This window comes from Colobus angolensis, unplaced genomic scaffold (assembly GCF_000951035.1).
Source record: "Colobus angolensis palliatus isolate OR3802 unplaced genomic scaffold, Cang.pa_1.0 Scaffold8, whole genome shotgun sequence".
NCBI lineage: Eukaryota > Metazoa > Chordata > Mammalia > Primates > Cercopithecidae > Colobus > Colobus angolensis.
Window position 1 is genome coordinate 7,999,991 of NW_012121820.1, and position 26,335 is coordinate 8,026,325.

At 39.9% G+C, this 26,335-nt stretch overlaps 2 protein-coding genes across 2 annotated transcripts; one reads left to right on the forward strand and one right to left on the reverse strand.

The window, feature by feature from the left end:
• Positions 1 to 415: 415 nt before the first annotated feature.
• WFDC9 (WAP four-disulfide core domain 9) lies at positions 416 to 24,089 on the forward strand. Its single transcript, XM_011928923.1, has 5 exons — positions 416 to 481; positions 17,323 to 17,414; positions 21,777 to 21,925; positions 23,220 to 23,367; positions 23,890 to 24,089. The coding sequence occupies exons 3-5, from the start codon at positions 21,835 to 21,837 to the stop codon at positions 23,918 to 23,920; spliced, it is 270 nt and encodes an 89-aa protein (XP_011784313.1). The 5' UTR covers positions 416 to 481; positions 17,323 to 17,414; positions 21,777 to 21,834; the 3' UTR covers positions 23,921 to 24,089.
• On the reverse strand, positions 496 to 1,925 carry WFDC10A (WAP four-disulfide core domain 10A). The gene is made up of 2 exons (XM_011928922.1): positions 1,775 to 1,925; positions 496 to 814 (listed from the first exon to the last, which is right to left on the reverse strand). Exons 1-2 carry the CDS (start codon positions 1,863 to 1,865, stop codon positions 666 to 668), a joined length of 240 nt encoding a protein of 79 aa, XP_011784312.1. The 5' UTR covers positions 1,866 to 1,925; the 3' UTR covers positions 496 to 665.
• Positions 24,090 to 26,335: the final 2,246 nt, after the last annotated feature.

Below are 26,335 nucleotides of genomic sequence, written 5' to 3' on the forward strand. Positions count from 1 at the left end.
CATCATATCCTCTCACTCTCTTGTGGCCTTGGGCTTGCTGGGCTTCTGGGACTCATTATCCTAATGATAAATAGTAATATGAACCTTACAGAGAGATTGGGGAGCATGGGATGGGGATGCACCAAGGCTAAGGAGACCAAAGCAGTGCTTGGGGGTCTCCCACTCTTTACCTCAGGTTCTAACTGCCACCCATCTCATCCTTAATGGGTCTTTCTGACTCAAGGGTGAGAAATGTTCTCCTTAGCATTGGGAGATGCTGCACATGAACAGTTCCTTCCCCTGGGAGTACTGGTTCAGTGAGCAAAACAGCAAGGGGCTGGGCCTCCTGAGGGCTGGCAGGGATACATGGGCCAAAGAGGGAGAGGGAGGGTAGAGAAGCATAGCCAGGGAGAGAAATTGAACACCAGGACACAAGACGAGTGGGGCATCTGTGGGGGCTACAGTGGGCTCTCAATGATCACCTGTAGTGGCAGCAAAAGAGGCAGGATCCCTGAACATTTGTTCTGGTTTATTTGACAGGGACAAGGAGTTCAGACAGTAGGGAGGGCAGTGTTCCTGTTGATGTTCTTATGCTGGTGACTTGAAGTCCTTGTGCTTCGGATGTGGGCACAGTCTTGGATAGAGGAGTCGGGAAGCAGGATGCACATCCCAGCCCACTCTCCCACTCACAAGATGCTCATGCAAACATTCCCACAGTAGGTAGAACAGCATATGTTATTTGCTTGACAGTCTCGGTGAGATTCACAGAAGCGTTTGCATAGATATAGTTTAGGCCGTTGCTGGCAGACTTTAATTTCTGGGGATAGCTGTGTTTCTGAAAAGGAGGATAGAAGGGTAAATAAATGCAGCTTCCTAGAGAACATTTTTCTCAAGCTAAAGCTTCCTCCAAGACCCTTGAACCCAGGTCTCACTCATGACACTCCTGGATTCCTTCTTCATAGAACTACCTTCCTGCCCATCACCAAATCCTAGTGATTGGTCATATTTTAAATCCTGTCTCTCCACTGTACATCTTACCCCAAGAGACCACAATGCCTGGACTTCCTGGACCTTCTCCATACACCAGCAATCAGAACTCCATCTCCCTTGCTAGCCATGGCCTTGGTGAAGTCACCACCATAGAATCTACAGTCTGATCCTGAGAGCTCAAAGAAGCATGAGACGTCTTTCAAACCCTCTCCTAGTCTCTGAGTAGTAGAATTCACAGATGAGGATCAACTTGCCTCTTTTCTCTCCTTCTCTTCTGCTCACTGTCACTGTCTCTAGTCTTCCTGCCCCTTCTTTAGTTTCCTTTCCACCACCACTCTCCTTGTCCGTTTGATGATAACCTTAACTTGGGTCTGTGTACCCCAACTTTTGCTTGTCTTATGTCCTATTTCCCTACACTTATATCCATTCTACACCTACACCTACTGTCATAACCACTTCTGAATCTTTACTCTTCACAAATGTGCATAAATCAACTAATTGTCTTGCTTTCCTACTGGATTCTCAGCCCTGGTGTAGCTTTCACTATGGTATGTGCCATTTATCTCTAAGTATTGAGAAGGAACAGCAAAATATGTAGGTTTCTTCTTCATTCCCATTACTATACCCAGGGCCAGCTAAGGGGCTGGAGGGCCATGGTTTGGGACAGTCCAGAGTCTACACAACATTGTGGTCAGAGCTGGATATGCAGAGAGTTTTCAACTCCTGGGTCCTACTCAGACTGGACACAGGCCCTCCATTCCTCCTACCCAATTCCCCCTCACCCATTCAGCGGCCCATCACCTACTCTGCATCCTCTTCTTGTCATGGTATCCTCCCTGGGCCTGAAGCAGCAACACACAGAGAACCAGGACAGGCAGCAGAGTCTGGGATGGCATGACTCTGACCAGAGCGTGGGCCCTAGGTCTGACCAGGTTGTCACAGACTTCCCTGCAGAGCTGCCTGTGGAGAGTGAAGGAAAGAAAGAAGGAATGATCTTTAGCTCCTCACTGCCTCCACTGGCCAAGTCGGGGCACAGCAAGAGAGTCCTGGCTTCCTCCTTTTGTTTGCCCTAGCCCCGTCCTTCTTCACGTGGGATAGGGCTTCCGCCGGAATGACGCCTCCTCCTCTCACATTACCAGTCTTGTGTTCTTGCTGATAGAATGAAAGATATCATTTATTTCTGCTTCCTAACTACAAAATGTTTTATGGTAAAAAGAAAAGAAAAATATATTTTTAGAAAGAGTTGCTTAGAATTAACTGATGTTTCATTGCATTATCTTTTTTTTTTTTTTTTTTTGAGACAGAGTCTCGCTCTGTCGCCCAGGCTGGAGTGCGGTGGCCAGATCTCAGCTCACTGCAAGCTCCGCCTCCCGGGTTTACGCCATTCTCCTGCCTCAGCCTCCCGAGTAGCTGGGACTACAGGCGCCCGCCACTACGCGCGGCTAGTTTTTTGTATTTTTTTTTAGTAGAGACGGGGTTTCACTGTGTTAGCCAGGATGGTCTCGATCTCCTGACCTCGTGATCCGCCAGTCTCGGCCTCCCACAGTGCTGGGATTACAGGCTTGAGCCACCATGCCCGGCCTCATTGCATTATCTTTTAGTTGCTCTCCATGTTTAATATAAACAATCCTTTTAATATAAACCTCTTTTGTTACCTATTTTTGCCACCCTCATTTAATCATGTAAGTATTTCTCAAAATGTGGATTTTCTTAATTGTACAGCTCTCACTTAAATGCTAATAATCAAGTATTTGTATTGTACTAATTACTAAAAATCTAAAGAATGTCATATTGAACATCTTTATTTATAAATCTTTTATTTCTTTAGACTAAGAGAGCTAGAATTCCTGAGTGAAAGAGCAAGTATCTGTTTCATATATAAACATATATAAACACATACACACATACACATATACAAATTTAAATACACATATACACACAGAAAGAGAGACTATTGTAGGGCATGGGACAGAAAAGCTAATGGGGAAACATAGTAAATATCTTAGAGCTCAGACAGGAGGAGAGACCTATCAGTCAAAGTCTTGGCAGGCTCTCCAGGAGGAGGTGGTCACTGACCTTGAATATCATGAAGAAAATGAACTCTCAGAAGTGAAGATGTTTCTTCTTCCCTAATAGGAGAGAGAGGGGACAATCTGGGGTCACTAGACTCCCAATAGGCATGGAAGCTGGGAAGAAGATCACCCTCTTCCTCTGATGATGATAATCTTCTAAAGATTTGAACCTCATTCTGACATTCTGAACTCCTAATGCAGTCTCCTTCAGTCCACAGTTGTAATTTACATTCAAAGGAAGCTCTATAGCCTTTCCCCATATCTCACCTTATGCACCTCTTCCTCTGTGTCCTTTGCGATATCCTTTATAATTCAAAAATTCTGATATTTGTACCTATAGTTTAGAGAGTGGTGTTTGACCCTTCCCAAAGGCTCTCTTTTTCCTAGTTTTACTTTTTGTCCACTCATAAATGAACAATTTAGAGATTGGACGCCGTCATAATTATCCTAGCAAAGAGGGGTTATGTAGAGGAGAATCATCATCTCAGACAGAAGCTGCATTTTCCTTACCCAACCACCTTGCAGCCAGTGCCACAATGTAAATATTTTGGCTAACAGACTTGTCACTACTAGATCAAGACCCTAAGAAGATGGCAAGTCTCTTTCACACTCTTTTTCTTTTCCACCAGCTCAGTATAGATGAAAGCAAGGTTCTAGAGCCTAGTGAAGCCAAAAGATGAAAGGAGCCTGGGTCCTTGACTCCTTTTATCACATGAAAAAAGGGATACCCATTGTTTTAGAATACTCATCTTGAATTATTATTTGAGCAAGAAACAAAAAAGTATATTGTATTTCAGCCATTATGTGATGGAGGCTTTCTGTTAAAGCAGTCTAGTCAACATTGTGGCAGGCTCAAGTATTGACAAATTTATAAGGGGAAGGATTTATGGGTATATAGAAGGTCTTTACTTTACACTTTCAAATTATTGATAGAATAGTAAATTTAGTAAAGAACATTAGCAAATTACTAAATTATATTTAGTAATTTGAACATTGTGATTAACAAGCTTCACTTAATTAAAATATACAGAAGTCTGCATAGAAAAAGTAAAGGAATACATTTTTCTCAAGCACAAATAAAACATGTACAAAACGTGACTATATATTAGGCTATAAAAAAGTCTGAACAAAATTTTAAATAATTATATCACAAAGGACACAGTTTCAGACTATAATGGAAATAATTAGAAATTAGTCTAAAAAAAGACAATTACTCGAAACTGAACAGAAATTTCAAAATAAAATTTATAAGTCGGAGCTTCCCGATGGCTACCACTGAACACTTAGAGGTTGTTGGAGAGCAGCATGCTCATGGAAGGCATAGAAGCTCTCTAGCCTTTCCCCCATATCTCACCTTATGCACCTCTTCCTCTGTATCCTTTGTGATATTCTTTATAATTCAAAAACCTAGAGGAAATGGATAAATTCTTGGACACATACAACCTACCAACACTGAACCAAAAAGAAATAGAAGAACCTGAACAGACAAATAACAAGGAGATTGAATCCGTGATAAAAAGGCTCCCCCAAAACAAAAGTCCAGAACCATATGACTTCACCACCAAATTCTATGATCCTTTAAATATAAATTAATACCAATTCTTCTCAAACTATTCCAAAAAATTGATGCAGAGGGAATTCTTCTTAGCTCACTTTTATGAGGCCCGCATAACCTTAATACCAAAACCAGACAACAACAAGACAACATAAAGAAACCCACAGGCCAATATTCCTGATGAAAATAGGTGCAAAAATCCTCAACAAAATACTAACAAACCCAATTCAACAACACAACAAAAAGATAATGCAGCATGATCAAGTGGGATTTATCATAGGAATGCAAGAATGGCTCAGTGTAGACAAATCAATAAATGTGACACTTCACACCGACAGAATCGGAGACAAAACCATATGGTAATCTCAGCAGATACCGAAAAAGCATTTGATAAAATTCAACACCACTTTATGACAAAAACTTTCAATAAACTATGTATGAAAGGAAAGCACCTCCACATAATAAAGATCATATATGACAAACCCACAGCTAACAATGTACTTAATGGGGAAAAGCTGAAAACTTTTCCTCTAAGAACTGAAAGAAGATATGGGGGAAAGGCTAGGGAGCTTCCATCTGCCTCCATGAGCATGCTGCTCACTTTGCCCACTCTTATTCAACATAGTACTGGAAGTCCTAGTTAGATCAATCATGAAAGAGAAAACAATGAAGGACATTACATTTGGAAAAGAGGAAGTCACATTTACCCTATTTGCAGATGAGCTCTTATGTAGAGAAAACTTTAAAGACTCTACCAAGAAACTTGAAGAACTCATAAACAAATTCAGTAAAGTTACAGGATACAAAATAAACATACAAGTCAGTGGTGTTTCTGTGCACAACAAGCCAGCTAAAAAAAGAGACCAAGAGGGCAATCCCATTTATAACAGCTACAAACAAATACTTAGGAATAAATTTAACCAAGGAGATAAAAGACTTCTACATTGAAAACTACAAAACACTGATAAAAGAAATTGAAGAGGATACAAACAAATGGAAAAACTTCCCATGCTCATGGATGGAAAGAATTAATAATGTTAAAATTACCACACTACCCCAAACCATCTACAGAGTCAATGCAATCCCTATTAAAATACCAGTGACATTCTTCACAGTAATATAAAATAAATCCTAAAATATGTATGGAACCACAAACATCCCAGAATAGCCAAAGCAATCCTTAACAAAAAGAACAAAGCTGGAGGGAACAGGCTTCAAGACTTCTAAATATACTACCAAGCTGTAGCAACCAAAATAGCATGGCACTGGCATAAAAACAGACACATAGACTAATGGAATAGAATAGATAACTTAGGGCCAGGGGCAGTGGCTCAAGCCTGTAATCCCAGCACTTTGGGAGACCAAGGCAGGTGGATCATGTGAGGTCAGGTGTTCGAGATCAGCCTGGCCAACATAGCAAAACCCTGTCTCTACTAAAAGTACAAAAATTAGATGAACATGGTGGTGCATGCCTGTAGTCCCAGCTACTCTACTCCGGAGGCTGAGGCAGGAGAATCACTTGAACATGGGAAGCAGAGGTTGCAGTGAGCTGAGATTGCGCCACTGTACTCCAGCCTGGGCAACAAGAGCAAGACTCTATCTCAAAAGAAAAAAAAAAAAAAAAAAGAGAATAAAGAACCTAGAAATAACTCCATGTGTCTATAGCCAACTGATTTTTGACAAAGATGCCAAGAACACTCACTGGGGAAAGGATAGTCTCTTCAGTAAATGGTGCTAGGAAAACTGGATATCCATATGCAGACTAATGAAATTAGACCTTCACCTCTCACTCTATACAAAAATCAGCTAAAAATGGATCAAAGATCTAAAGGTAAAACCTGAAACTGTAAAACTACTAGAAGAAAACACAGGGGAAACACTGCAAGACATTTCATGATCTTACAAAAAGATTTTTAATGTAAGATCTCAAAACCATGGGCAACAAAAGCAAAAATAGGTATATTGGATTATATCAAACTAAAAAGCTGCTGCACAGCAAAGGAAACAATCAACAGATTGAAAAGACAATCTACAGAATGAGAGAAAATATTTTCAAAGTATTTGATATGGTTTGGCTCTGTGTCTCCACCCAAATCTCATCTCAAACTCTAATCCCCATGTGTGGAGGGAGGGATCTGATAGGAGGTGATTGGATCATAAGGGCAGTTTCCCCCATGCTGTTCTTGTGATAGTGAGGGAGTTGTCATGAGAACTGATTGTTTAAAAGGTGCAGTTTCTCCTGCATGAGCTCTCTCTCCTGCCACCATGTAAGACATGCCTTGCTGCCCCTTCGCCTTCTGACATGATTTTAAGTTTCCTGAGGCCTCCCCAGCCACGTGGAACTGTGAGTAAATTAAACCTCTTGTTTATAAATTACCCAGTCTCAGGTAATATCTTGATAGCAGTGTGAGAATAAACTAATACACTCTTCATTTGACAGGGGATTAATATCCAGAATATACAAGAAACTCAAACATCTCAACAGCAAAAACACAAACAATCCAATTTTAAAAATGGGCAAATGATCTGAACAGAATTCACAAAAGAAGACATACAAATGACCAACAAATATATGAAAAAAATGACTTTTCATTGTTCTCTCAACATCACTAATCATCAGGGAAATGCAAGTGAAAACTATAATGAGGTATCATCTCACACCAGTCAGGATTGCTCCAATAATAAGAAAATAACAAAAAACAACAAGCGCTGTTGACCATGTGGAGAAAGGGGAACAGTTATACACTGTTGGTGGAAATATAAATTGGTACAGTCACTATGGAGAATGGTATCTCAATTTCTCAAAAGCCTACACATAGAACTCCACTACCTTATGACTGAGCAATCCCACTACTAGGCATTTATCCAAAGGAAAGGAAATCAGCATATCAACATATGTACCCCCATGTTTATTGCAGCACTATTCACAATAGCCAAGATACAGACTCAACTTAGGTGTCTAAGAGGAATGGAGAAAGAAAATATGATATATATACACAATACAATCCTATTCAACCATAAAAAGGAATAAAATCCTGTTGTTCATGGCACCATGGCTGAAACTGGAGGACTTTATGTTCTGTGAAATAGCCAGGAACAGAAAATGAAACAACACATATTCTCACTCATATCTGGAAAAATGTCGATCTCATGGAAGTAAAAAGTAGAACAGCAGGTACTGGAAGCTGGGAAGCATAGTGGAAAGGGGAAGATCGGGAGAGATTTTTTTTTTTTTTTTGAGACAGAGTCTCGCTCTGTTGCTCAGGCTGGAGTGCAGTGGGGCGATCTTGGCTCACTGCAACTTCTACCTCCCAGGTTCAAGCGATTCTCCTGCCTCAGCCTCCCGAGTAGCTGGGACTAAACGCGCCACCATGCCTGGCTAATTTTTGTATTTTTAGTAGAGACGGGTGTGTCACCATGCTGGTCAGGCTGGTCTCGAACTCCTGACCTTGTGATCCACCTGCCCCAGCCTTCCAATGTGTTGGGATTACGGGTGTGAGCCATCGTGCCCAGTGGGAGAGATTTGTTAAAGGATACAATGTCATAGCTGGACAGGAGGAATAAGTTCTAGTGTTCTATAGCACTGTATGATGAGCATATGTAAGAATAATATATAATTTCAAATAGTTAGAAGGAAGATATTGAATGTTCCTAACACAAAGAAATGATAAATGTTTGAGATGACGGGTATGCTAATTACCTTGATCTGATCACTATACATTATACATATTGAAACATCACTATGTATCACATAAATAAGTAAAATTACTACTTGTCAATTTAAAAACTTTTTTTTTTTTTTGAGAGGGAGTTTCACTCTTCTTACCCAGGCTGGAGTGAAGTGGCACGATCTCGGCTCACTGCAGCCTCTGCCCCCCGAGTTAAAGTGATTCTCCTGCCTCAACCTCCTGAGTAGCTGGGATTATAGGTGCCTGCCACCACACCTGGCTAACTTTTTTGTATTTTTGATAGAGATGGGTTTTCACCACGTTAGCCAGGCTGGTCCTGAACTCCTGATCTCAGGTGGTCCACCTTCCTCGGCCTCCCAAAGTGTTAGGATTACAGGTATGAGCCACCACGCCTGGCCTAAAAACATTCAAAACCTATGCCACAGATCTGATTTTTCTGCTTAAACAGAAAGGAATAAGAGGAGTTGCTTGATGTGCCATCTGAAATAAAGATGCAAGAAAATCCAGATTAATTTTGGGATCTTTGTAACAATCCCCAAATCCTTGAAGCTTCTATCTGTTTGCCATTTTCCTGGCCTAATTTTGTCTTTCTTGGCGAATAATTGTATGACCATTAAAATGAAATGTGTTAGCTCGGGCTCCTCTGAATTTCTCTCTGAGTGTTTTACCCAGATCTTCACAGTTAGATTGTCAGCTGGTCCCATCCATTAGTTTCCCCCTCACTCCTGAGCTATTTCTCAAATATGCACACTCAGCTTAACTTAACCTAAACTGTTTTAGGTTTGACAAGCCAAATCTGTGTAGGTTTGTATCACCTCCCCCATCAAGTTGAGCTGGTTAATGGAATGAGAGTAACAAACCTATGCTTCCTTTTGGCCTTCAAATCAAACCTAGCAGTGAACATCACAATTTCATGAAATGTTTCTGCCCTCACACTGAATGACTGATAGCAAATAATACAGAATTAATTAAAATGAGGCATAAAATAGACATAATTAATATATTTAAATAGATTAGTGTAGATATTGGCATCATTTATTTCTGGATTTTGATGGCTATGTTGTGTTTATGTAAAAGAACTTGTCTTTCTTTATAGAAAATGTATATGACAGCATTGGGGGTGATTGGGCACCAGTAAGCAACTTACTCTCAAATGTTTCAGGGAAAAGAAAAGTTATTTTTACTGTACTTTCAGCTTTTCTCCTACTTTAAGATTGTTTCAAAATAAAAAAGAAGATTAAGGTATGTGGAAGTGAGAGGTGTAAGTGTAAACATCCAAATAGTAGTTCTAAAAGAAAAAGATTTAGCAGGTTAAAAAATATTTAATGAAACAACGCATTAAAGTTGCCCCAAATTAAAGAACTATTAAAGAGCTCAGACTGGAAATGATCATAAAAAAATAGAGTAAGAAAACTAGCATATCTAGCCACATTATAAAATGTAGGAACATCAAATATAAAGAAATTTTAAAATATTCTATTCTATAGAGAAAGAATAGATCATCCAAAGAAGAAAAATAATCAGACTGAGATTACACTTTCAAATAGTGACAATAGGACAATAAATCAGTAGAGTAGCATTTTCAAGATGTTTAAGGTAAAAACTTTTCGAGTGAAAATTTACATCCTGAACTTTGAAAATATGAGGGCACAATAAAATTGTTCTAAGACATACAAAGCATCAGAATGCTTACCACACAAAGACTCTTTTTGAAAGCCTGCTTGAAGGATGTGCTCCACTAGGAAAATAAATCTAGAATGACTGTACAAAAGTATATGGGCAAAATGAGTGAATACGCTGGGGGTTCCCAAGGCTATCCCCAGGTTCAGTGCTTTGCTAGGTAGACTCACAGGACTCAGCATATAGTTTTTCTTGCAGCTATGATTTATTACAGTGAAAGGCTACAAAGCAAAGTCAACAAAGGGAAAAGGGGCAAAGTCCAGAGGAAATCAGGTGCATGCTTCCAAGTGTCTTCTCCCATTGACCAGTGGAGTCACATAGTGCATGCTGAATTCCCCCATCCATCAGTTGTGACAACATGTGTGAAGTGTCGTCTACCAGGGGAGCTCATGAGAGACAAACACAGTGTCCAGGGTTTCTATTGGGGCTGGTCATATAGCAGCCTCTGCCTAGCATACACCAAAATTCCAGACTCCCAAAGTAAAAGCAGATATCTACCATAAACCGCATTGTTTGTACAAATGGTCGAGGCACAGAGAGCCATACTTGTTTATTCTGAGAACAATGGGAACTTTCTCAAAATTCAGGCTTATGGATGCCAACCAAGAGCCAACCTTGTAAGCAGGATTTATAAAGATAGCAACTGCAGGCCTGCCATGTCAGCAATTTTGCACAGTGAGACGTCAATTCATAAAGTTTGGTGTTGTCTAAAAATTTAGGGATTAAGAACAAAGTGGAAGGAAGAGATAGAAAGAATAAGAGACTAAAACACCAATATCCATTATAATCATGAACTAAAAACTGTCTAGAAAATATCAACAAGGTCAGAAGGTAAACTAAAGGGAACAGGTAGCTTTAGGAAAACTTAAAAGTTTTGGAAATCTTTAAGACTATAGGGAAAAGTAATGTGGGCTTAAATAAAAAATCCTCTGAGGAATCAAAATACAATAATGGCTTTTAAAATAGTAGAAGATATTTCATCCATCCAATAGATGTCTGAAGAGAGAAATAAAAACAAATATTTAAAAAGCATGATAAATACAAAATATGAAATAAGATGCCAGAGATAGGCCCTAACATAAGATTGTTTTCTATAAGAATATTTATTAAAGGTAAATGGGTTAGAGACATTTATTAAAAGACAGAGACTCTCAGATTAAAAATTTTAAATGATTTAACAATGTGTGGTTTCCCAAAAGTAAGGAAGTAATTTAAAATAAAGGAATAAAAAAGGATGCTCCACCAAATATGAATTAAAAAGAAAGATGATATAACAATTTAAATATCATACAATATAATTAACATTCAACATAGAGGACACTACACAATTTAGACAAGAATATTTTATATTGGTAAAGAAAAAACAGATCAAGAAACCTTAACATATATGTACACACACACATGCACACAAAACAGCCTCAATAAATGAAAATAAATTATCTATACAAAGTTGTAGATTGGGCAGGTTGTTTTGTTTGAGACAGAGTATCACTCTGTCACCCAAGTTGGAGTGCAGAGGTGCTATCTTGGCTCACTGCAACCTCTGCCTCCTGGCTTCAAGTGATTCTCATGCCTCAGCCTCCCGAATAGCTGGGATTACAGGTGTACGCCACCACACCCAGCTAATTTTTGTAATTTTAGTGGAGATGGGGTTTCTCCATGTTGGCCAGCCTGGTCTCGAACTCCTTGCCTCAAGCGATCCACCCACCTCGGCCTCCAAAAGTGCTGGTGTGAGCCACTGCACCTGGCCCAATTGAGCAGGTTTGAGTGCTTAGTTACAATGACCTAGATTACAAAGAAAGTCTCAAAAATTCCAAATGATTAATGCCATACAATATTTTCTTTTGAAAATGCAGGAAAATAGAAAATCAACACCACAAGCAAATCCTATATGTCTGAAAAATAAATAATGCTACTTAATAATCCATGGCTCTCATACTTAAAAATACAAAGTCTTTAAACTGGATGATCATAACTATACTTACATGCCTGCCTTCCTCCCTCTTTTGTGCTGTTTTTCTTTTCTTTCCTTTTTTTTTTTTTTTTTGAGACAGAGTCTCGTTCTGTGGCCCAGGCTGGAGTGCAATGGTGCAATCTCGACTCACCGCAACCTCCACCTCCTGGGTTCGAGTAATTCTCCTGCCTCAGCCTCCCGAGTAGCTGGGATTACAGGCGCCTACCACCACACCAGGCTAATTTTCTGTATTTTTAGTAGAGATGAGGTTTTACCATGTTGGTCAGGCTGTTCTCGAACTCCTGACCTCAGGTAATCCAACCGCCTCAGCCTCCCAATGTGCTGGGATTACAAGCATGAGCCACCACACCTGGCTGTGCTATTCTTCATGTATATTACATCTTTATGTTTTAAGCCTAACAATACAATTGAATGATTATAATCATTGTTTTATACAGTTGTCACTCCAATCTGTTAAAAAATATTAATATCAGATTTTATATTTACCTACATAATTACTTTTATCTGTTCTCTTTGTTTCTTAATGTAGATCTCATTACTATCTGATGTCTTTTCTTTTTAGCTTTAGGATTTTCTCTAGTATTTCTTGAAAGGCAGACCTGCTAGCAACAAATTCTCTCAGTCTTTGTTTTTCTGGGAATGTCTTTATTTTACCTTCATCAGGAAAGGATAGTTTTGCTGGATATAGAATTATTGGATACAGTATTTCAGATATTGCACTGGGAAATTCTCAACTAAAATAGAATAGTGTACAAATTGTCCTAAATTCTGCGTAGCTTGATCCAGAATCATGAGTGGCAGGAGTCCTTGGCACTCCTCAGCTACTCATTAGTGACCGTGCTCCTCAGACAGACCATCAAGGATCTACAGCATCTGGGCCACACAGAGCAGAAGACTATGATCGTCATGCATGGAACATCACTTTCCTGCCATATAAATAAATGTCTTAGAAATCCATAATTCAATCACTCTAGGTTTGGCACTATTTTCAGTCCCTGTCAAAATTTCCTTCAGTTTGTTCCCATACCTTTTTACCTTGGTTCCAAAGCTCTTTGCCTCTGTACTGGTCCACCTTCCTCAGCCAAGTCTCTGGAGTCCAGACATATACTTCCTGCCCCTCAGTGCACTCAACATACAGGCATACCTCATTTTATTACACTTTGCTTTATTAATTTATTTTTGCTTTATGGATGTTGCATGTTTTACAAATTGAAGGTTTGCAGCAACCCTGCATTGAGCAAGTCTTTTGGCACATTTTTCCAACAGCATGCTCACTTGTGTCTTTGTGTCACATTTTAGTAATTCTCAAAGTGTTTCAAACTTTATTATTATTATTCTTATCATTATATCTGTAAGGTGATCTGTGATCAATGATTTTTGTTGTTACTATTGTAATTGCTTTGGAATGCCACCAGCTGTGCCCATAGAACATGGTGAACAATAAATGTGTGTGTGTTCTGACTGCTCTGCTGACTGGTCATTTGCCAGTCTTGCTCCCTCTTCTCAGGCCTCTTTATTCCCTGAGATACAACAATATTGAAATTAGGCCAATTAATAACCCTACAATGGACTCTAAATGTTCAAGTGAAAGGAAGAGTCCCACATTTCTCACTTTAAATAAAAAACTAGAAAAACAATTAATCTTAGTGAAGAAGGCATGTTAAACAGCTGAGACAGGCTGAAAGCTAGGCCTCTTGTACCAAACAGCCAAGTTGTGAATGCAAAGGAAAAGTTATTGAAGGAAATTAAAAAGGCTACTCCGTGAACACAGGAATGATAAAAAAAAAAAAAAGCAACACAGCCCTATTGCTGATATGGAGAAGGTTTTAGTGATCTGGACAGAAGATCAAACCAGCCACAACATTCCCTTAAGCCAAAACCTCATCCAGAGAAAGACCCCAACTCTTCAATTTTATGAAGGCTGAGAGATGAGGAAGTTGCAGCAGAAAAGTTTGAATCTAGCAGAGGTTGGTTCATGAGGGTTATGGAAAGAAGACCTCTCTATAACACAAAGGGGCCATGTGAAGCAGTAAGTGCTGATGGAGAAGATGCAGCAAGTTATCCAGAAGATCTAGCTAAGATACAGCTGGCTCTTGAACAACACAGTCTTGGACTGTGCGGGTTCATTTGCACATCCTCAAGGACCTTTATGATGATCCACTTCCATTTAATAAATAGTAAATATGTCTTTTCTTCCTTATGATTTTCTTAATAACATTTTCCTCTAGCTTACTTTCTTGTAAGAGTAAATATTATACAAAATACATATAGCATACAAAATATGTGTTAATCAAATATTTATGTTATTAGTAAGGCTTCTGGTCAACAGTAGGCTATTAGTCAGGCATGATGGTGCATACCTATAATTTCAGTTACTCAGGAGGTTGAGTGGGGGGAGATTGCTTGAGCCAGTAGTTTGAGACCAGCCTGGGCAACGTAGTGAGACCCCATCTCAATAAAAAGAACATTTCAGGCATGGTGGTGTGTGTCTGTAGTCCTAGCTACTCTGCAGGATGAGGAAGGAGGATCGCTTGAAGCCAGGAGTTTGAGATAAGCCTAGGGAACATAGCAAGACTGTGTCTCTAAAATTAACAATAAAACAGTGAGCTATTAGTAGTTAGGTTTTTGAGGAGTCAAAAGTTATACATGAATTTTCTTTTTCTTTTTTTTTTTGAGATGGAGTCTCACTCTGTCACCTAGGCTAGAGTACAGTGGCACGATCTCCGCTCACTGCAACCTCCGCCTCCCGGGTTCAAGTGATTCTCCTGCCTCAGCCTCCTGAGTAGCTGGGACTACAGGCGCCCACCACCATGCCCGGCTAATTTTTGTATTTTTAGTAGAGATGGGGTTTCACTGTATTGGCCAGGCTAGTCTCGAACTTCTGACCTTGTGATCCGTCTGCTTTGGCCTCCCAAAGTGCTGGAATTACAGGCACGAGCCACTGCACTCGGCCTATACATGGATTTTCAACTGTGTAGGAGTTCAGTATCCCTAACTCCCATTTTGTTCAAGGGTCAACTGTAATTGATGAAGGTGGCTACAATAGACCTTAGATTTTCAGTGAAGATACAAAAGCTTTATATTGGAAGAAGATGCCATCTAGCACTTTCATAGATGGAAGTCAATGCCTGGCTTCAAAACTTCAAAAGACAGGCTGACTTTCTTGCTAGGGGCCAATGCAGCTGGAGACTTAAAATTGAGGCCAAAGCTCATTTATCATTTCAAAAATCTTAGAGTCCTTGCAAACTATGCTAACTCTGCTCTTGCTCTGTTCTATAAATGAAACAGCAAAGCCTGGCTGACAGCATGGTATACTGAATATTTTAAGCCCACTGTTGAGGCCTACTGCTCAGAAAAAAAGATTGTGGTCACCCAAGAGCTCTGATGGAGCTATGTGAAGATATTAATGTTTTCAAGCCTGCTAACAACATTCATTCTTCAGCCCATGGACTTGAAAGTCAAAATTATTAAGACATACATTTTGTAAGGCTATAGCTACCATAGATAGTAATTTCCCTGATGGATCTGGGCAAAATAAATTTAAAAATTCCTGGAAAGGATTCACTATTCTAGATACCATGACTCATGGAAGGAGGTCAGCATGGCAGTATTAACAGGAGTTTGGAAGAAGTTGATTCCAACCCTTATAAATGACTTTGAGGGTTTCAAGACTTCAGTGGAGGAAGTCACTGCAAATGTGATGAAAATAGCAACAGAATGAGAATTAGAAGTGCAGCCTGAAGATGTGACTGAATTGCTGCAATCTCATGAGAAAACTTGAGTGGATGAGGAGTTGCTTCTTATAGATGAGCAAAGAAAGTGGTTTCTTTGAATGGAATCTGCTCCTGGTGAAGATGCTGTGAACATTGTTGGAATGATGACAAAGGATTCAGAATATTGCATAAACTTAGATAAACCAGCAGCACAGTTTGAGAGGACTGACCGAAATTTTGAAAGAAGTTCTATTGTGTGTGAAATACTATGAAACAGCATTGCATGCTATGGAGAAATCTTTCTTGAGAGGATCAATCAGTTGATGTGGCAAACATCATTGTTGTCTTATTTTAATAAATTGCCACAGTCACCCCAACCCTCAGCAACCACCACCCTGATCAGTCAACAACCATCAACATTGAGGGAAGACCCTCCACCAGCAAAAAGATGATGACTTGTTGAAGGCTCAGATACTCGCAGTTTTAGTAATAAAGTATTTTAAAATTATGGTATGCACATTATTTTTTATACATAATGCTTTTGAACACTTGACAGACTAGAGCATAGTGTAAACATACTTTTTAATATTTAATAAGTAATAATGAAATTCATCATAAGAAAACTATTAGAAACTGTATAGAATGTGAGAGGTACAGTTGTATACTAAAACATATAGAGATATTGTCTCAGAAGTTTGCAAATTTTACTAGCTGTTTCAGAGAAACAACTTTCAACTATTAAATATTTCATTTTCTAGTTTAAATACATTTATAAATAAAAGACTTCAGGAAAACATACTTTTCATATGCACTGGGAAACCAAAAAGTGTACGTGGCTCACTTTATTGCAATATTATCTTTATTGTGGTAGCCTGAAACCGAACCTGCAATATCTCCGAGGTATGCCTGTATCCTGGGAAGAATTTTATATAGACATTCCTGTCACTGTATATAATATTCCTGCAGACAGGCTTTGAGAGAAGATTTACCCCTTGGAAGTCCCTGCCTCCTGCCTACTTGACTGTTCTCTTTTCTAATGAGCTGGTGATCTCCAAATCATGTGTATTGTGTGCCCAATATAATGCCCTTCCCTGACATTTGGTGAGCAAATCCCTCTGCACCTCAACCAACAAGCTCATGGCAAGAACTTGGTGCTGGATTTGGTCACATCACTTCCTTCATTTGCTAGGTGGTCATCTACTTTTTCTAAAATTCTTCCTATTCAGTCTCTTTTTAGCTACATAAAAGTCAGAGGGCATTTGCTGGGAGATCATGGTATGATTTTATTGGTAAAAGAAAATCAATACTGAGAAAGATGGAATGTTAAATAGGACAGACAAGATGTCAAAGGTCAATGTAGACTGTTCCCAACTTCCTACGTATGAATGGACTGAGAATTATTTGCGAAAGACCTTGGGGACATGTACTTTGGGTCTTCTGGGGGTGGCCTGAGCTGCAATCCAGGTACACAATGTTCTTCCCAGCTTATCAGAAGATCCCACCTGCACCTAAGAAAATTGAGTACGTCTGGATGGGTGAATATCAAAGGAAAGAATCTGTGATACAGCCAACATGTAGTTTCTGGGTAGAAATTAAAAATTGGTCACAACCAAAATCACCATTAAGTTCCTGGCCTTTGAGCATTGTTTTTCTGCTCTTCTGCCCCCAGTTCGAGCCCCACTTCAAACAACTTTATAATAAGAGGCCGGACAAAAGAGCTGTCAGTCAGTTACTACAGACACTCAACTCACACCTTCAGAGGTAGGTGGGGATAAAGGTCTTGATACATGAGCTTCTATTTGTGGCTTGCTTGGAATAATTCCTAGCCCAGATGGTGTTACTATTCCTGTGAGGTAGGGATTATTGTCGCTTTTGTTCAAATAAGAAAATTGAGAGGGGTTGACATGAGCTGTCTGAGGTTCCATAGGTAAAAGGGACAGAAACAAAATAAGATTTCAGCATTCCTGACACTAAATCTAGCACACTCTCCTCTTTAACATTATCTGGAAAGCCCAGGATCCCACATTTGGTGGAGAGCAGTAGTTCTGTGTCTTTCTGATCCTGGGGGTCTTTGAATTGTCCTGCAATTTGTCTCAGGAAAACCAAAGACTTCACAGCACTCTGTGTATGAGAAGTTGAGAAGTACCCAGCCTCGGCATAATGATGTTTCTCTTGTCTGGGATCATTTAGTACACTTGGAGGTGTGCAGAAAGGGGACTAGGCATCCTCAGATTCCTGAATACCTTTAAGGGGCAAGGGGCAAGTAAGAAATTAAGAAAACTAGAGTAAGAATGAGGCCGTTTGAATGAACGGATTTCAAAGCTCTGGAAAACTTGGGTCTGGGGTGGTATTTTGGAATACAAAGAAACAGCCTCATGGAACCCAATGCTTTGGATTTATGGTGTTCCTGTCACTGTATATCAGTATTCCTCCTTCTTTATGCAAAGGGCTGGTACCAGGAATCCAGAGGCCTACTGAAATCCATGCCCACTTTCACCCAGTTACCTCATCCCTCACATCCCTGGCTGTAAGCAGATAACAGAGTATCTCCATGGTTCACCTGTCTTGCCATGTGCTGGTGTATTCACATAATCAGAAGAACACTCTGAGGTTCTCAAGGACTCAGGCTCAAGGAATGGGTATCTTACCACTGCTAGCTAGCAAGAGCAGGAGACTAGGGAGAGAAAGGAAAGGAGAAGCAGAATCCCTTAAATTGCAGAAGATCAGATATTTGGGGTGGGTGGGGGGAGGGATGGTTCTACTCTTAGATGCTTATTCCTGCTCTTCAAGCTTCTCCATTAAGAACCTGTGTCTCTACCAGCTTACCTAAGCATTACTCAATGAAGTTGCCAAGTTAAGTTGTTGTTGCTCTTGCCTCTGCTCAAATCTCTTAAAAACGATTGCCTAAAAGTCAATACATCTAATGACATGTGCCTAAAACTTGTATTTTTCACCTTCCAAATTTCACAGAAGCTAAGAGGAGAATACATTTTCAAAGCCTCCTTTGAAAAATTCGGCACGTTTAAAATTTTTCTAGTATTACCCCTGCTTTTGAGCAGAGTCATTTTGGTGGATTCATCTAGAGCAGCACTGTTCAGTAGAACTTTCTGTGATGATGGAAGTGCTCCGTTCCTGAGAAATAAGGAATATTAAATAGGACACACAAGAAGTCAAAGGTTGATGTAAATTGTTCCCATCGTCCCATGTATGAATGGATTGAGACGCATCAGAGAAAGACTTTGGGGACAATAGCCACTAACTACATGTGGCCACTGAATACTTGAAATGACTGGAAACTGAATTTTGATTTAATTTAATGAGTTTAAATAGTCATATGTGGCCAGTGGCTACCACACTGGACAGCACAGAGAAATCTCTTTTGCTTCACTGAAAACTTCTGAACAAGTATAAAGACTTTTAGGCAGAGGGAAAATCACTGCCTTGTTACATGCAATTCATGTCAGAATTTTATCCTTTTCTTTGACTCTTGTTTCCCTTCCTATTTGGTTCTAGAAAGGTAGAGCAACAGATAGAGAATGAGGGGGTAGATGGGAGAAGGCTGGGAAGTTTCAGTTGTAATTAGGCTCCTCTTCCACTCTTCTGTTACTTATAGTTCAAATTTTTCTCTTTTCTAATTATAGTGGCTTAAACACTTGAAAATAATGTTAAAAAGTAGGCCTAATAGTGCATATCTTTTTTTCCTATTTCTAATTTTAAGGGGAGTATTTTCAGTTTTGTAATGTGGATTGCTGACTTTTGGATTGCAATAGTTACATTGTTACAGTGTTAAGAAAATGTCTATCTATTCCATTTTATTAAGATTTTTCTGCTGTTCCCATACTCCAGTTCCCCTTACCCCTCAGCTGTCACTCAGCTGCAGGCTATTTTATTTTCTTCCATTTCTTTATTTTTCTCCTTACCACTGATTACCGTCTATGCATTTCCTTGTATTGTTTAACTAGAATGCCAGCTGTATGAATAGGGGAATTTTCGTCTGTTTTGTTCACCACTATATTCCAATACCTAGAACTTGGAATATAGTTAGGCACTTAATAAGTACTTACTAAGTGAATGAACTCTCCCCTTCTCCCTCCACACACAGAGGCATAGATTCTAAGCAGATTAAAATGTTAAGTGTAAAAAAAAGTAAAAAGAAAACAATTGCAATTGAAAATAGTTTTCGGATATCTAGAGGAGGATATTCTGAGCTTAATGCTAACAGTTAACATTTATGAAGCGTATACTATATTCCAGGTCCTATGCTTAGTGTTTCATACATATTATTTAATCTTCCCAATGACCCTATGAGATGAGTATTGATATTTTTTCTATAATATGGATGGGGAAAACCAGGCTCTGGGGATTATGTGACTGGCCCAGTTTCCACAGCTAGAAGTTGGTGGGGTTAGGATTCTAGTTCAAGCCTATCTGACTCCGGAGCCCATGTTCTTTCCTCTGTAAAATATCCATCAGCAAATAGTGTGGTGATGAAAATTACCTTTGTATAGCCTAGAGTAGAACAAGGGGGTGGAAAGACATGCATTTGATATCCAGTAGATGGAAATGTAACCTAACCCTTAGTGAGAAAAATGTGGCGGCAATTATCCAAAGTCTGGGAAATACAATGTCTTTTGCCTAGAAATCTTTCTTCATTAACTCATGCTATAAAAATAACAATATATGTACCAAAGCTCTAACTATAAGGAGGTTCATCAGAACATTTTTATAACAAGAAGAAATTGACATTATTCAGGTCTTGATGATATGAGGAAACGATAATATGTATGGCTGAATTCTTGTCACGACTTATATGATGTGAGCATATTTTTGCCTCCCTGTATATTTTATTCAGAATTGTTAGTTTATTTCCTTGCTTCTTCAGGAAAATTTAGGTAGGGCTCCGCAAATTTTATGTGATTCTCCAGTCATGAAACATCTTCTCAATATAATAGGTTAAATGTCCAGGTCCATGAAATTAGTCACAACTCCATAAATTGTTCAGAACTATGGATTCCTCCCTCCTTCAGAAGCTCCAGTTATGGAACAGGATGTGGTGAATCTCTTTCCCCCGCTGCCCGCCCCCTGTTCTGGCTCTTTCTATTCCTTTCCTCCACCCACTCCGGACTAAAGCAAGTTTCTGTCTCCTAGGGATAGAGGGAGGACGAACCAATAAGAGGAGTAGGAAAGTTCTTGTATAATTGATATTATCATAAGCTGGTTCTGTGCTTCTGGTCTTGACTCTTTCATGGGAGATTTCAAGAGTTCATTGGAGACATCAAATGTTGTCTGGCCATTTACAGTTCAGATACTTTGTAAATTAGAGCCCTCTTCTCTGCTACTACAGGCCACTTTGGCCAGATTTAAAGTCACCCTTTAAAGTCTTCAGTCATGATTCAAACACAAGTCTACTGTGTTCCCACAGACTTCTGGGATCACATAGCAAGCTCAATGAGTAGTATCATAAAACCTTTTTTTTCAACTTGGAATTAGAAGGCGGCATTCTGGGTTTCATGAGCAAAGCTTTTTACCAATAAGATCTTTGAAATCCTCTCTACAATTCCTCCAACTTTGGACCATCTTAGTGCATTAAAGTTTTGAGTCCCGTAACGGTTCTCAGCTATCATCTTTTCTCAAGTCCTGTTATCTGTCTGTAATTCCCTCTTAAGTTGCTTTAGTGCCTTTTGTCTCAGGATCTTCACTAAAACTTCTTTATCATCATGTTACATATGCTTTAAAATAAAATACCAGGACACTGATGTGTCCAATTTCATAAAAATAATGACTACAACATAAAAGTGTAGACATATATTGATTATCTCTAGATGGTGGAATTATTAATGCTTATTTATTTCCTCTTTGTACTTTTTGTTTTACAAATTGTATAATCTGAAGATTTATTGTTTTTAATCAGAAAGAAGCAATTCATTTTAAAAAGAAGTAAGTTTGCAAAGGAAGGGGTATGTAATATGAGATGAGAAGAAACCTGGGGAAGTCACTGGCTAGCCTGGGAATTAGTTGGTATGCTACTGGGTACTAGAAAGGGAAAGAACAACATGATAGTCATAAGCACTTTCCCCCTGTTGCTTATCCTATTCTCCTCAATCCATTTTCTACCTCTAACAGCATTGGGAAAAGACTTGTCTTCTGCCAGAACGTAACCCAAACACACACAGAGACCACCATGAAGCCCTGGATTCTTCTACTCATCATGTTCATCTCTGGAGTTGTGATGCTTCTGCCTGTGTTGGGAAGCCTCTGGACCAGAGATCCCCGTGGGTGGTGTGAAAAGGGAAGGGGTGCTCTGCCCAGTTCTGGGATGTCTATCGTAGCTGATTCAGGGTTTGCATTTCAAGAATCAGCCTTTAAAGGATCTCTCCTTAAGTAGAGATATTCAAGCAAGATTAGGTTAGATATTCCCAATGCCTTTAAGTTTTCTCTCTCAGCTCTGAAAGCAACCCTAGGTATGTGAAAAGGGAACATATCTTTTGTCTATATTACATCAGTTAGCAGGAAATAATATTTTCCAATGTCAGACCGGTAGAGGAAAAACCAACACAGAGCTTCCCTCCAAGCCCATATTTTCAGAACCTTTGTGCCTCAGTTGGGTGAGCCTTTGATGAATGACAAAAGGGTAATATTTAACACGTTAATTTAGTTGGAGGGGAAGAGTCTTTTAGAACATGAAAAATGGAAAAGACAAATAAAGGATCCTTAGTGGGTCAAAGTTTGGGTTCATACGATAAGAAAATGTGGACAACAAAGGCACTGAGCAGGAGGGTTGTGGGCCAGGGAAATAAATGAAATTTACGGAGAGACTGACAGCTTAGGTGGCATCATCAGGGAAACAATAGAAGGGGAGAAAAATGGCCGGGCACGGTGGCTCAGACCTGTAATCCCAGCACTTTGGGAGGCCGAGGTGGGCAGATCAAAAGGTCAGGGGTTCGAGACTGCCCAGCCAACATGGTGAAACCCCATCTCTATTAAGATACAAAAAATTAGCCAGGCATGATGACATGCTCCTGTAATCCCAGCTACTTGGGAGGCTGAGGCAGGAGAATTGCTTGGTCCTGGGAAGTGGAGGTTGCAGTGAGCCGAGATTGTGCCATTGCACCCCAGCCTGGGCAACAGGGCAAGACTCTGTCTCAAAAAAAGAAAAAAAAAAAAAAAAAAGAAGGGGAGAAAAACAAGTTTCTATTCTCCCTTGGTTCAGTTTCCCATTCTGCAAATTGGCTACGGAAATTGGAGTTAGAGGATATTGCAGGCCCTGAAATCTAAGGTTACATGAGAATAAATTTGGTGGTTGGTGTCATATATGGTCAGGGTGTCCCAGGTCCTATCTTTAGAGTCTGAAATGCTGTAGGGACATGTAGACGGAGGAACACAGGCCATGCAAGGATGGTGTTGTGACAAGACACTGGTTATATACTTTGAGGAAGGGATTTTCTTGGTAGCCAGAGAAATACTTTGTGACTTGGAGCTCAAGTTTCAGAAGGGATTGTTAAGCTTAAAAAGGGTTTCTTGTCTGAGTTGTGAATAGATGGACCCTGCTAACTTCTTCCATCTCAGTTCTAGACATGATAAGAGAAACTGAGCAGTGCTGGGTACAGCCTCCATATAAGTACTGTGAGAAAAGGTGTACTAAAATAAGGACCTGTATACGTCCAAATCATACATGCTGCTGGACCTACTGTGGAAACATCTGCTTAGACAATGAGTGAGTTGGTTGGGGTGGGACGGCTAGGGCCTGGGCATGCTTCATCACTGCTCCTTACCCACTATTCCAAAGACTGCAGCCACCCAAATCCTGATTAAAGAAACAGGCAGCAAAAGACAATGTCCTCCTATCTCCAAACCTAGGCTGGTCCTCACTGCAAAATAAACCAAGACACCGACATGAGGTCCTCTACTTTTTTTCTTCACTCTTACTCAGTTCCCTTTGCTTCCCTCAAAACATCACCCATAAGTTCATACATCCCTCCTTTATCCAAAGTTCCAATTATTGACCACTTAGTTGGGCCTCTCCACGGGCTCTCTACTCTCAGCCAGGCCCAAGAAGACCTAGTATTTATCTGTCTGTTCAGTTGGCAAACTCCCTGGGGGAAATTGCTTAAAAGTGGGTAACTTCTGATTTAACAGAAAAATTGCTGTCCTTTTTATCTGGGGCCCAGGGTGCTATTAATTTTAGAAATGGATTTCTCCCAGGATTCCTGACTTTTGATTAACTTTTCTCTTCTAGAGAGCCCCTTAAATCAATGCTAAACCCCTAGATTCTATTGGTTGATCACTACTGTGGGCTGAAGGAAGAACATCTGGTCTAAGAAGAGTGCTGCCTAATTCCTTCTTGGGACACCCACTGGTTCTAGCTAGTAACCTTTCTGCTATTTCCTTGACCTCTTTACCCTGAAGCTTTTGTCAAATAAATTGCTACAGCAACCTCAGGGCTCTGCGTATTTTTAAAAAAATTCCTCCCTATGACTTAATTTCTCTCATTGTAATCCTCAGCAGTCCCAACAGTTGTTCCCATTCAATCATGAGCAGAGGTGCCCAATTCTGCCTTCCCAGTTAGACCCATGAATGAACCAGTTTGGTTAATTGCTGGAGCAAATATTCAAGCAGATTTATACAAATCTCATGGAGTTAATACAGTTAACCCATGAGAGGTTATTCTCATTCACAATGCATTTCACTAGGGTGGTCAGTGGGCAGTTATCCCTGCCATAATTCAAGGAATGTAGCTCCTTAAATCTGTAGCTCTGTCATCTCCCAGGGGCTTCTCTACTGGTTCCTCTATATCCAGCCAGCAGTAGGGAAAGAAAGGCATCATGCGGGCTCATACAGAAGCTTTTAAAGGGCTAGGCCTAGAAGCAAAGTTTATTGTTTTAATCCATATTCCATTGACCATAATATAGTCACACGGTCCCGCATATTTGCAAAGGAGATTTATACAGCTTTAGAGAATATGATACAGCAACGACTAAGGCCAGGCAAGGGACTAGGGCCTAATAGATTGTTAGTTAGGACCTTAGAGCTCTGTGGAATGAAAAGGGACAATAGTTCAGGATCTCAGGGGCTCAGGTGAACATCTTTCACAAGTGGAGCTTTGTCCTGATATTGAGAAAGAGATTGGACTTAGAGCTCTTTAAAGTAAAGAAGTTTATTCCTTCCTGACAAAAAGTAGAGACAAACAAAAGGTTAGGGAATCCCCAAATGAAGGGCTAGGAAAAGAACCAGTTATCCTCTTGGATAACCTACTTAGACCTTATGTCTCTTTCATACATTCATCTGCCAAGCCTGGGTCATGAGAGGAGGAAGGGAGAGAAGTTGCTTGACCAACATTAGCAAAAGAGTAATTGTCACAGATAAGTGGAAGGAGATCAAAGGGATCAGTAAAATGCAGCCATATGAAGAGCACAACCACATAGACATATACACAATGGCTGTGGATTATATACACTGAGAGCCAACTAAGCTTTCAGCCATGCCACTGAAGAAGATATGAAGCCCAAATTGCTTTTCCTTGTCAGGGTGACTAATGTTAGTAAATGTCAGATAGAATTTTTGGGGAAAGAATATCAGAATCCTTGTTATTAAAACTGAAGTGGTTATAAATCCTGAAACTGTCACCTGTGACTATAACCCATCACTTCTGTCTAGTGGCATAAAGTATATATGCCAATGAGTCATTATAGAAGACACCTCTTAGTAACCCACCCAAATTCCCTTTACTGGTGTGTGCACTCATCTCAGAGCTCCTGCAAATGTTGTGGTTAATAATGTACATCAGGAACCTTCTCCAGAGAATAGTCTTTGGTTGATGGGAGTTACTTCAGCCAGAAATGCCGGCCTCTGGGGGCAGTGTATGCCTAATACAGAGAAACAGAAACTGGCACCTTGTCCAATATTCTGACTTTTTTCAGGGCTGCCTAAGGGACTGGTTTTTGTCTCAACTGGCTGAAAGCACTGATAGAAGAATCAGCAAATTCAAAGAACACATCATGACTTGTTCTTTAGCTAGTCAAAGGTGAATACAGAAAAAAGAATGAAAAAAAGTGAAGAAAGACTAAGGGCTTTATGGGGCACAATCAAATAGATCAATATATGTCTTACGGGAATACCAGAATAAGGAGAGAGAGATAAAAGCGTATAAAGCTTACTTTAAAAAATAATGTCTGAGGCCGGGCACAGTGGCAATGTCTGAGGCTGGGCATGGTGTCTCACGCCTGTAATCCAAGCACTTTGGGAGGCCAAAGTGGGTGGATCACAAGGTCAAAGATCGAGACCAACCTCACCAACATGGTGACACCCTATCTCTACTAAAAATACAAAAATTAGCTGGGTGTGGTGGTGCGTGCCTGCAGTCCCAGCTACCTGGGAGGCTGAGGCAGGAGAATCACTTGAACCCAAGAGGCAGAGGTTGCAGTGAGCCAAGATCATGACACTGCACTCCAGCCTGGTGACAGAGTGAGACTCCGCCTCAAAATAACAACAACAACAACAACAACAACAACAATAATAATAATGTCTGAAAACTTCCCAGATGTTCATAAGTCAACATCTGAATTTATGAAGCTCAAAATTTCCCAAATATGATCAATCCAAAGAAGGCTACACTGAAATACATTTAATCAAATTGTTAAAAGCCTGGGTTAAGGAAGGAATTCTGAAAGCAGCAAGAGAAAAGC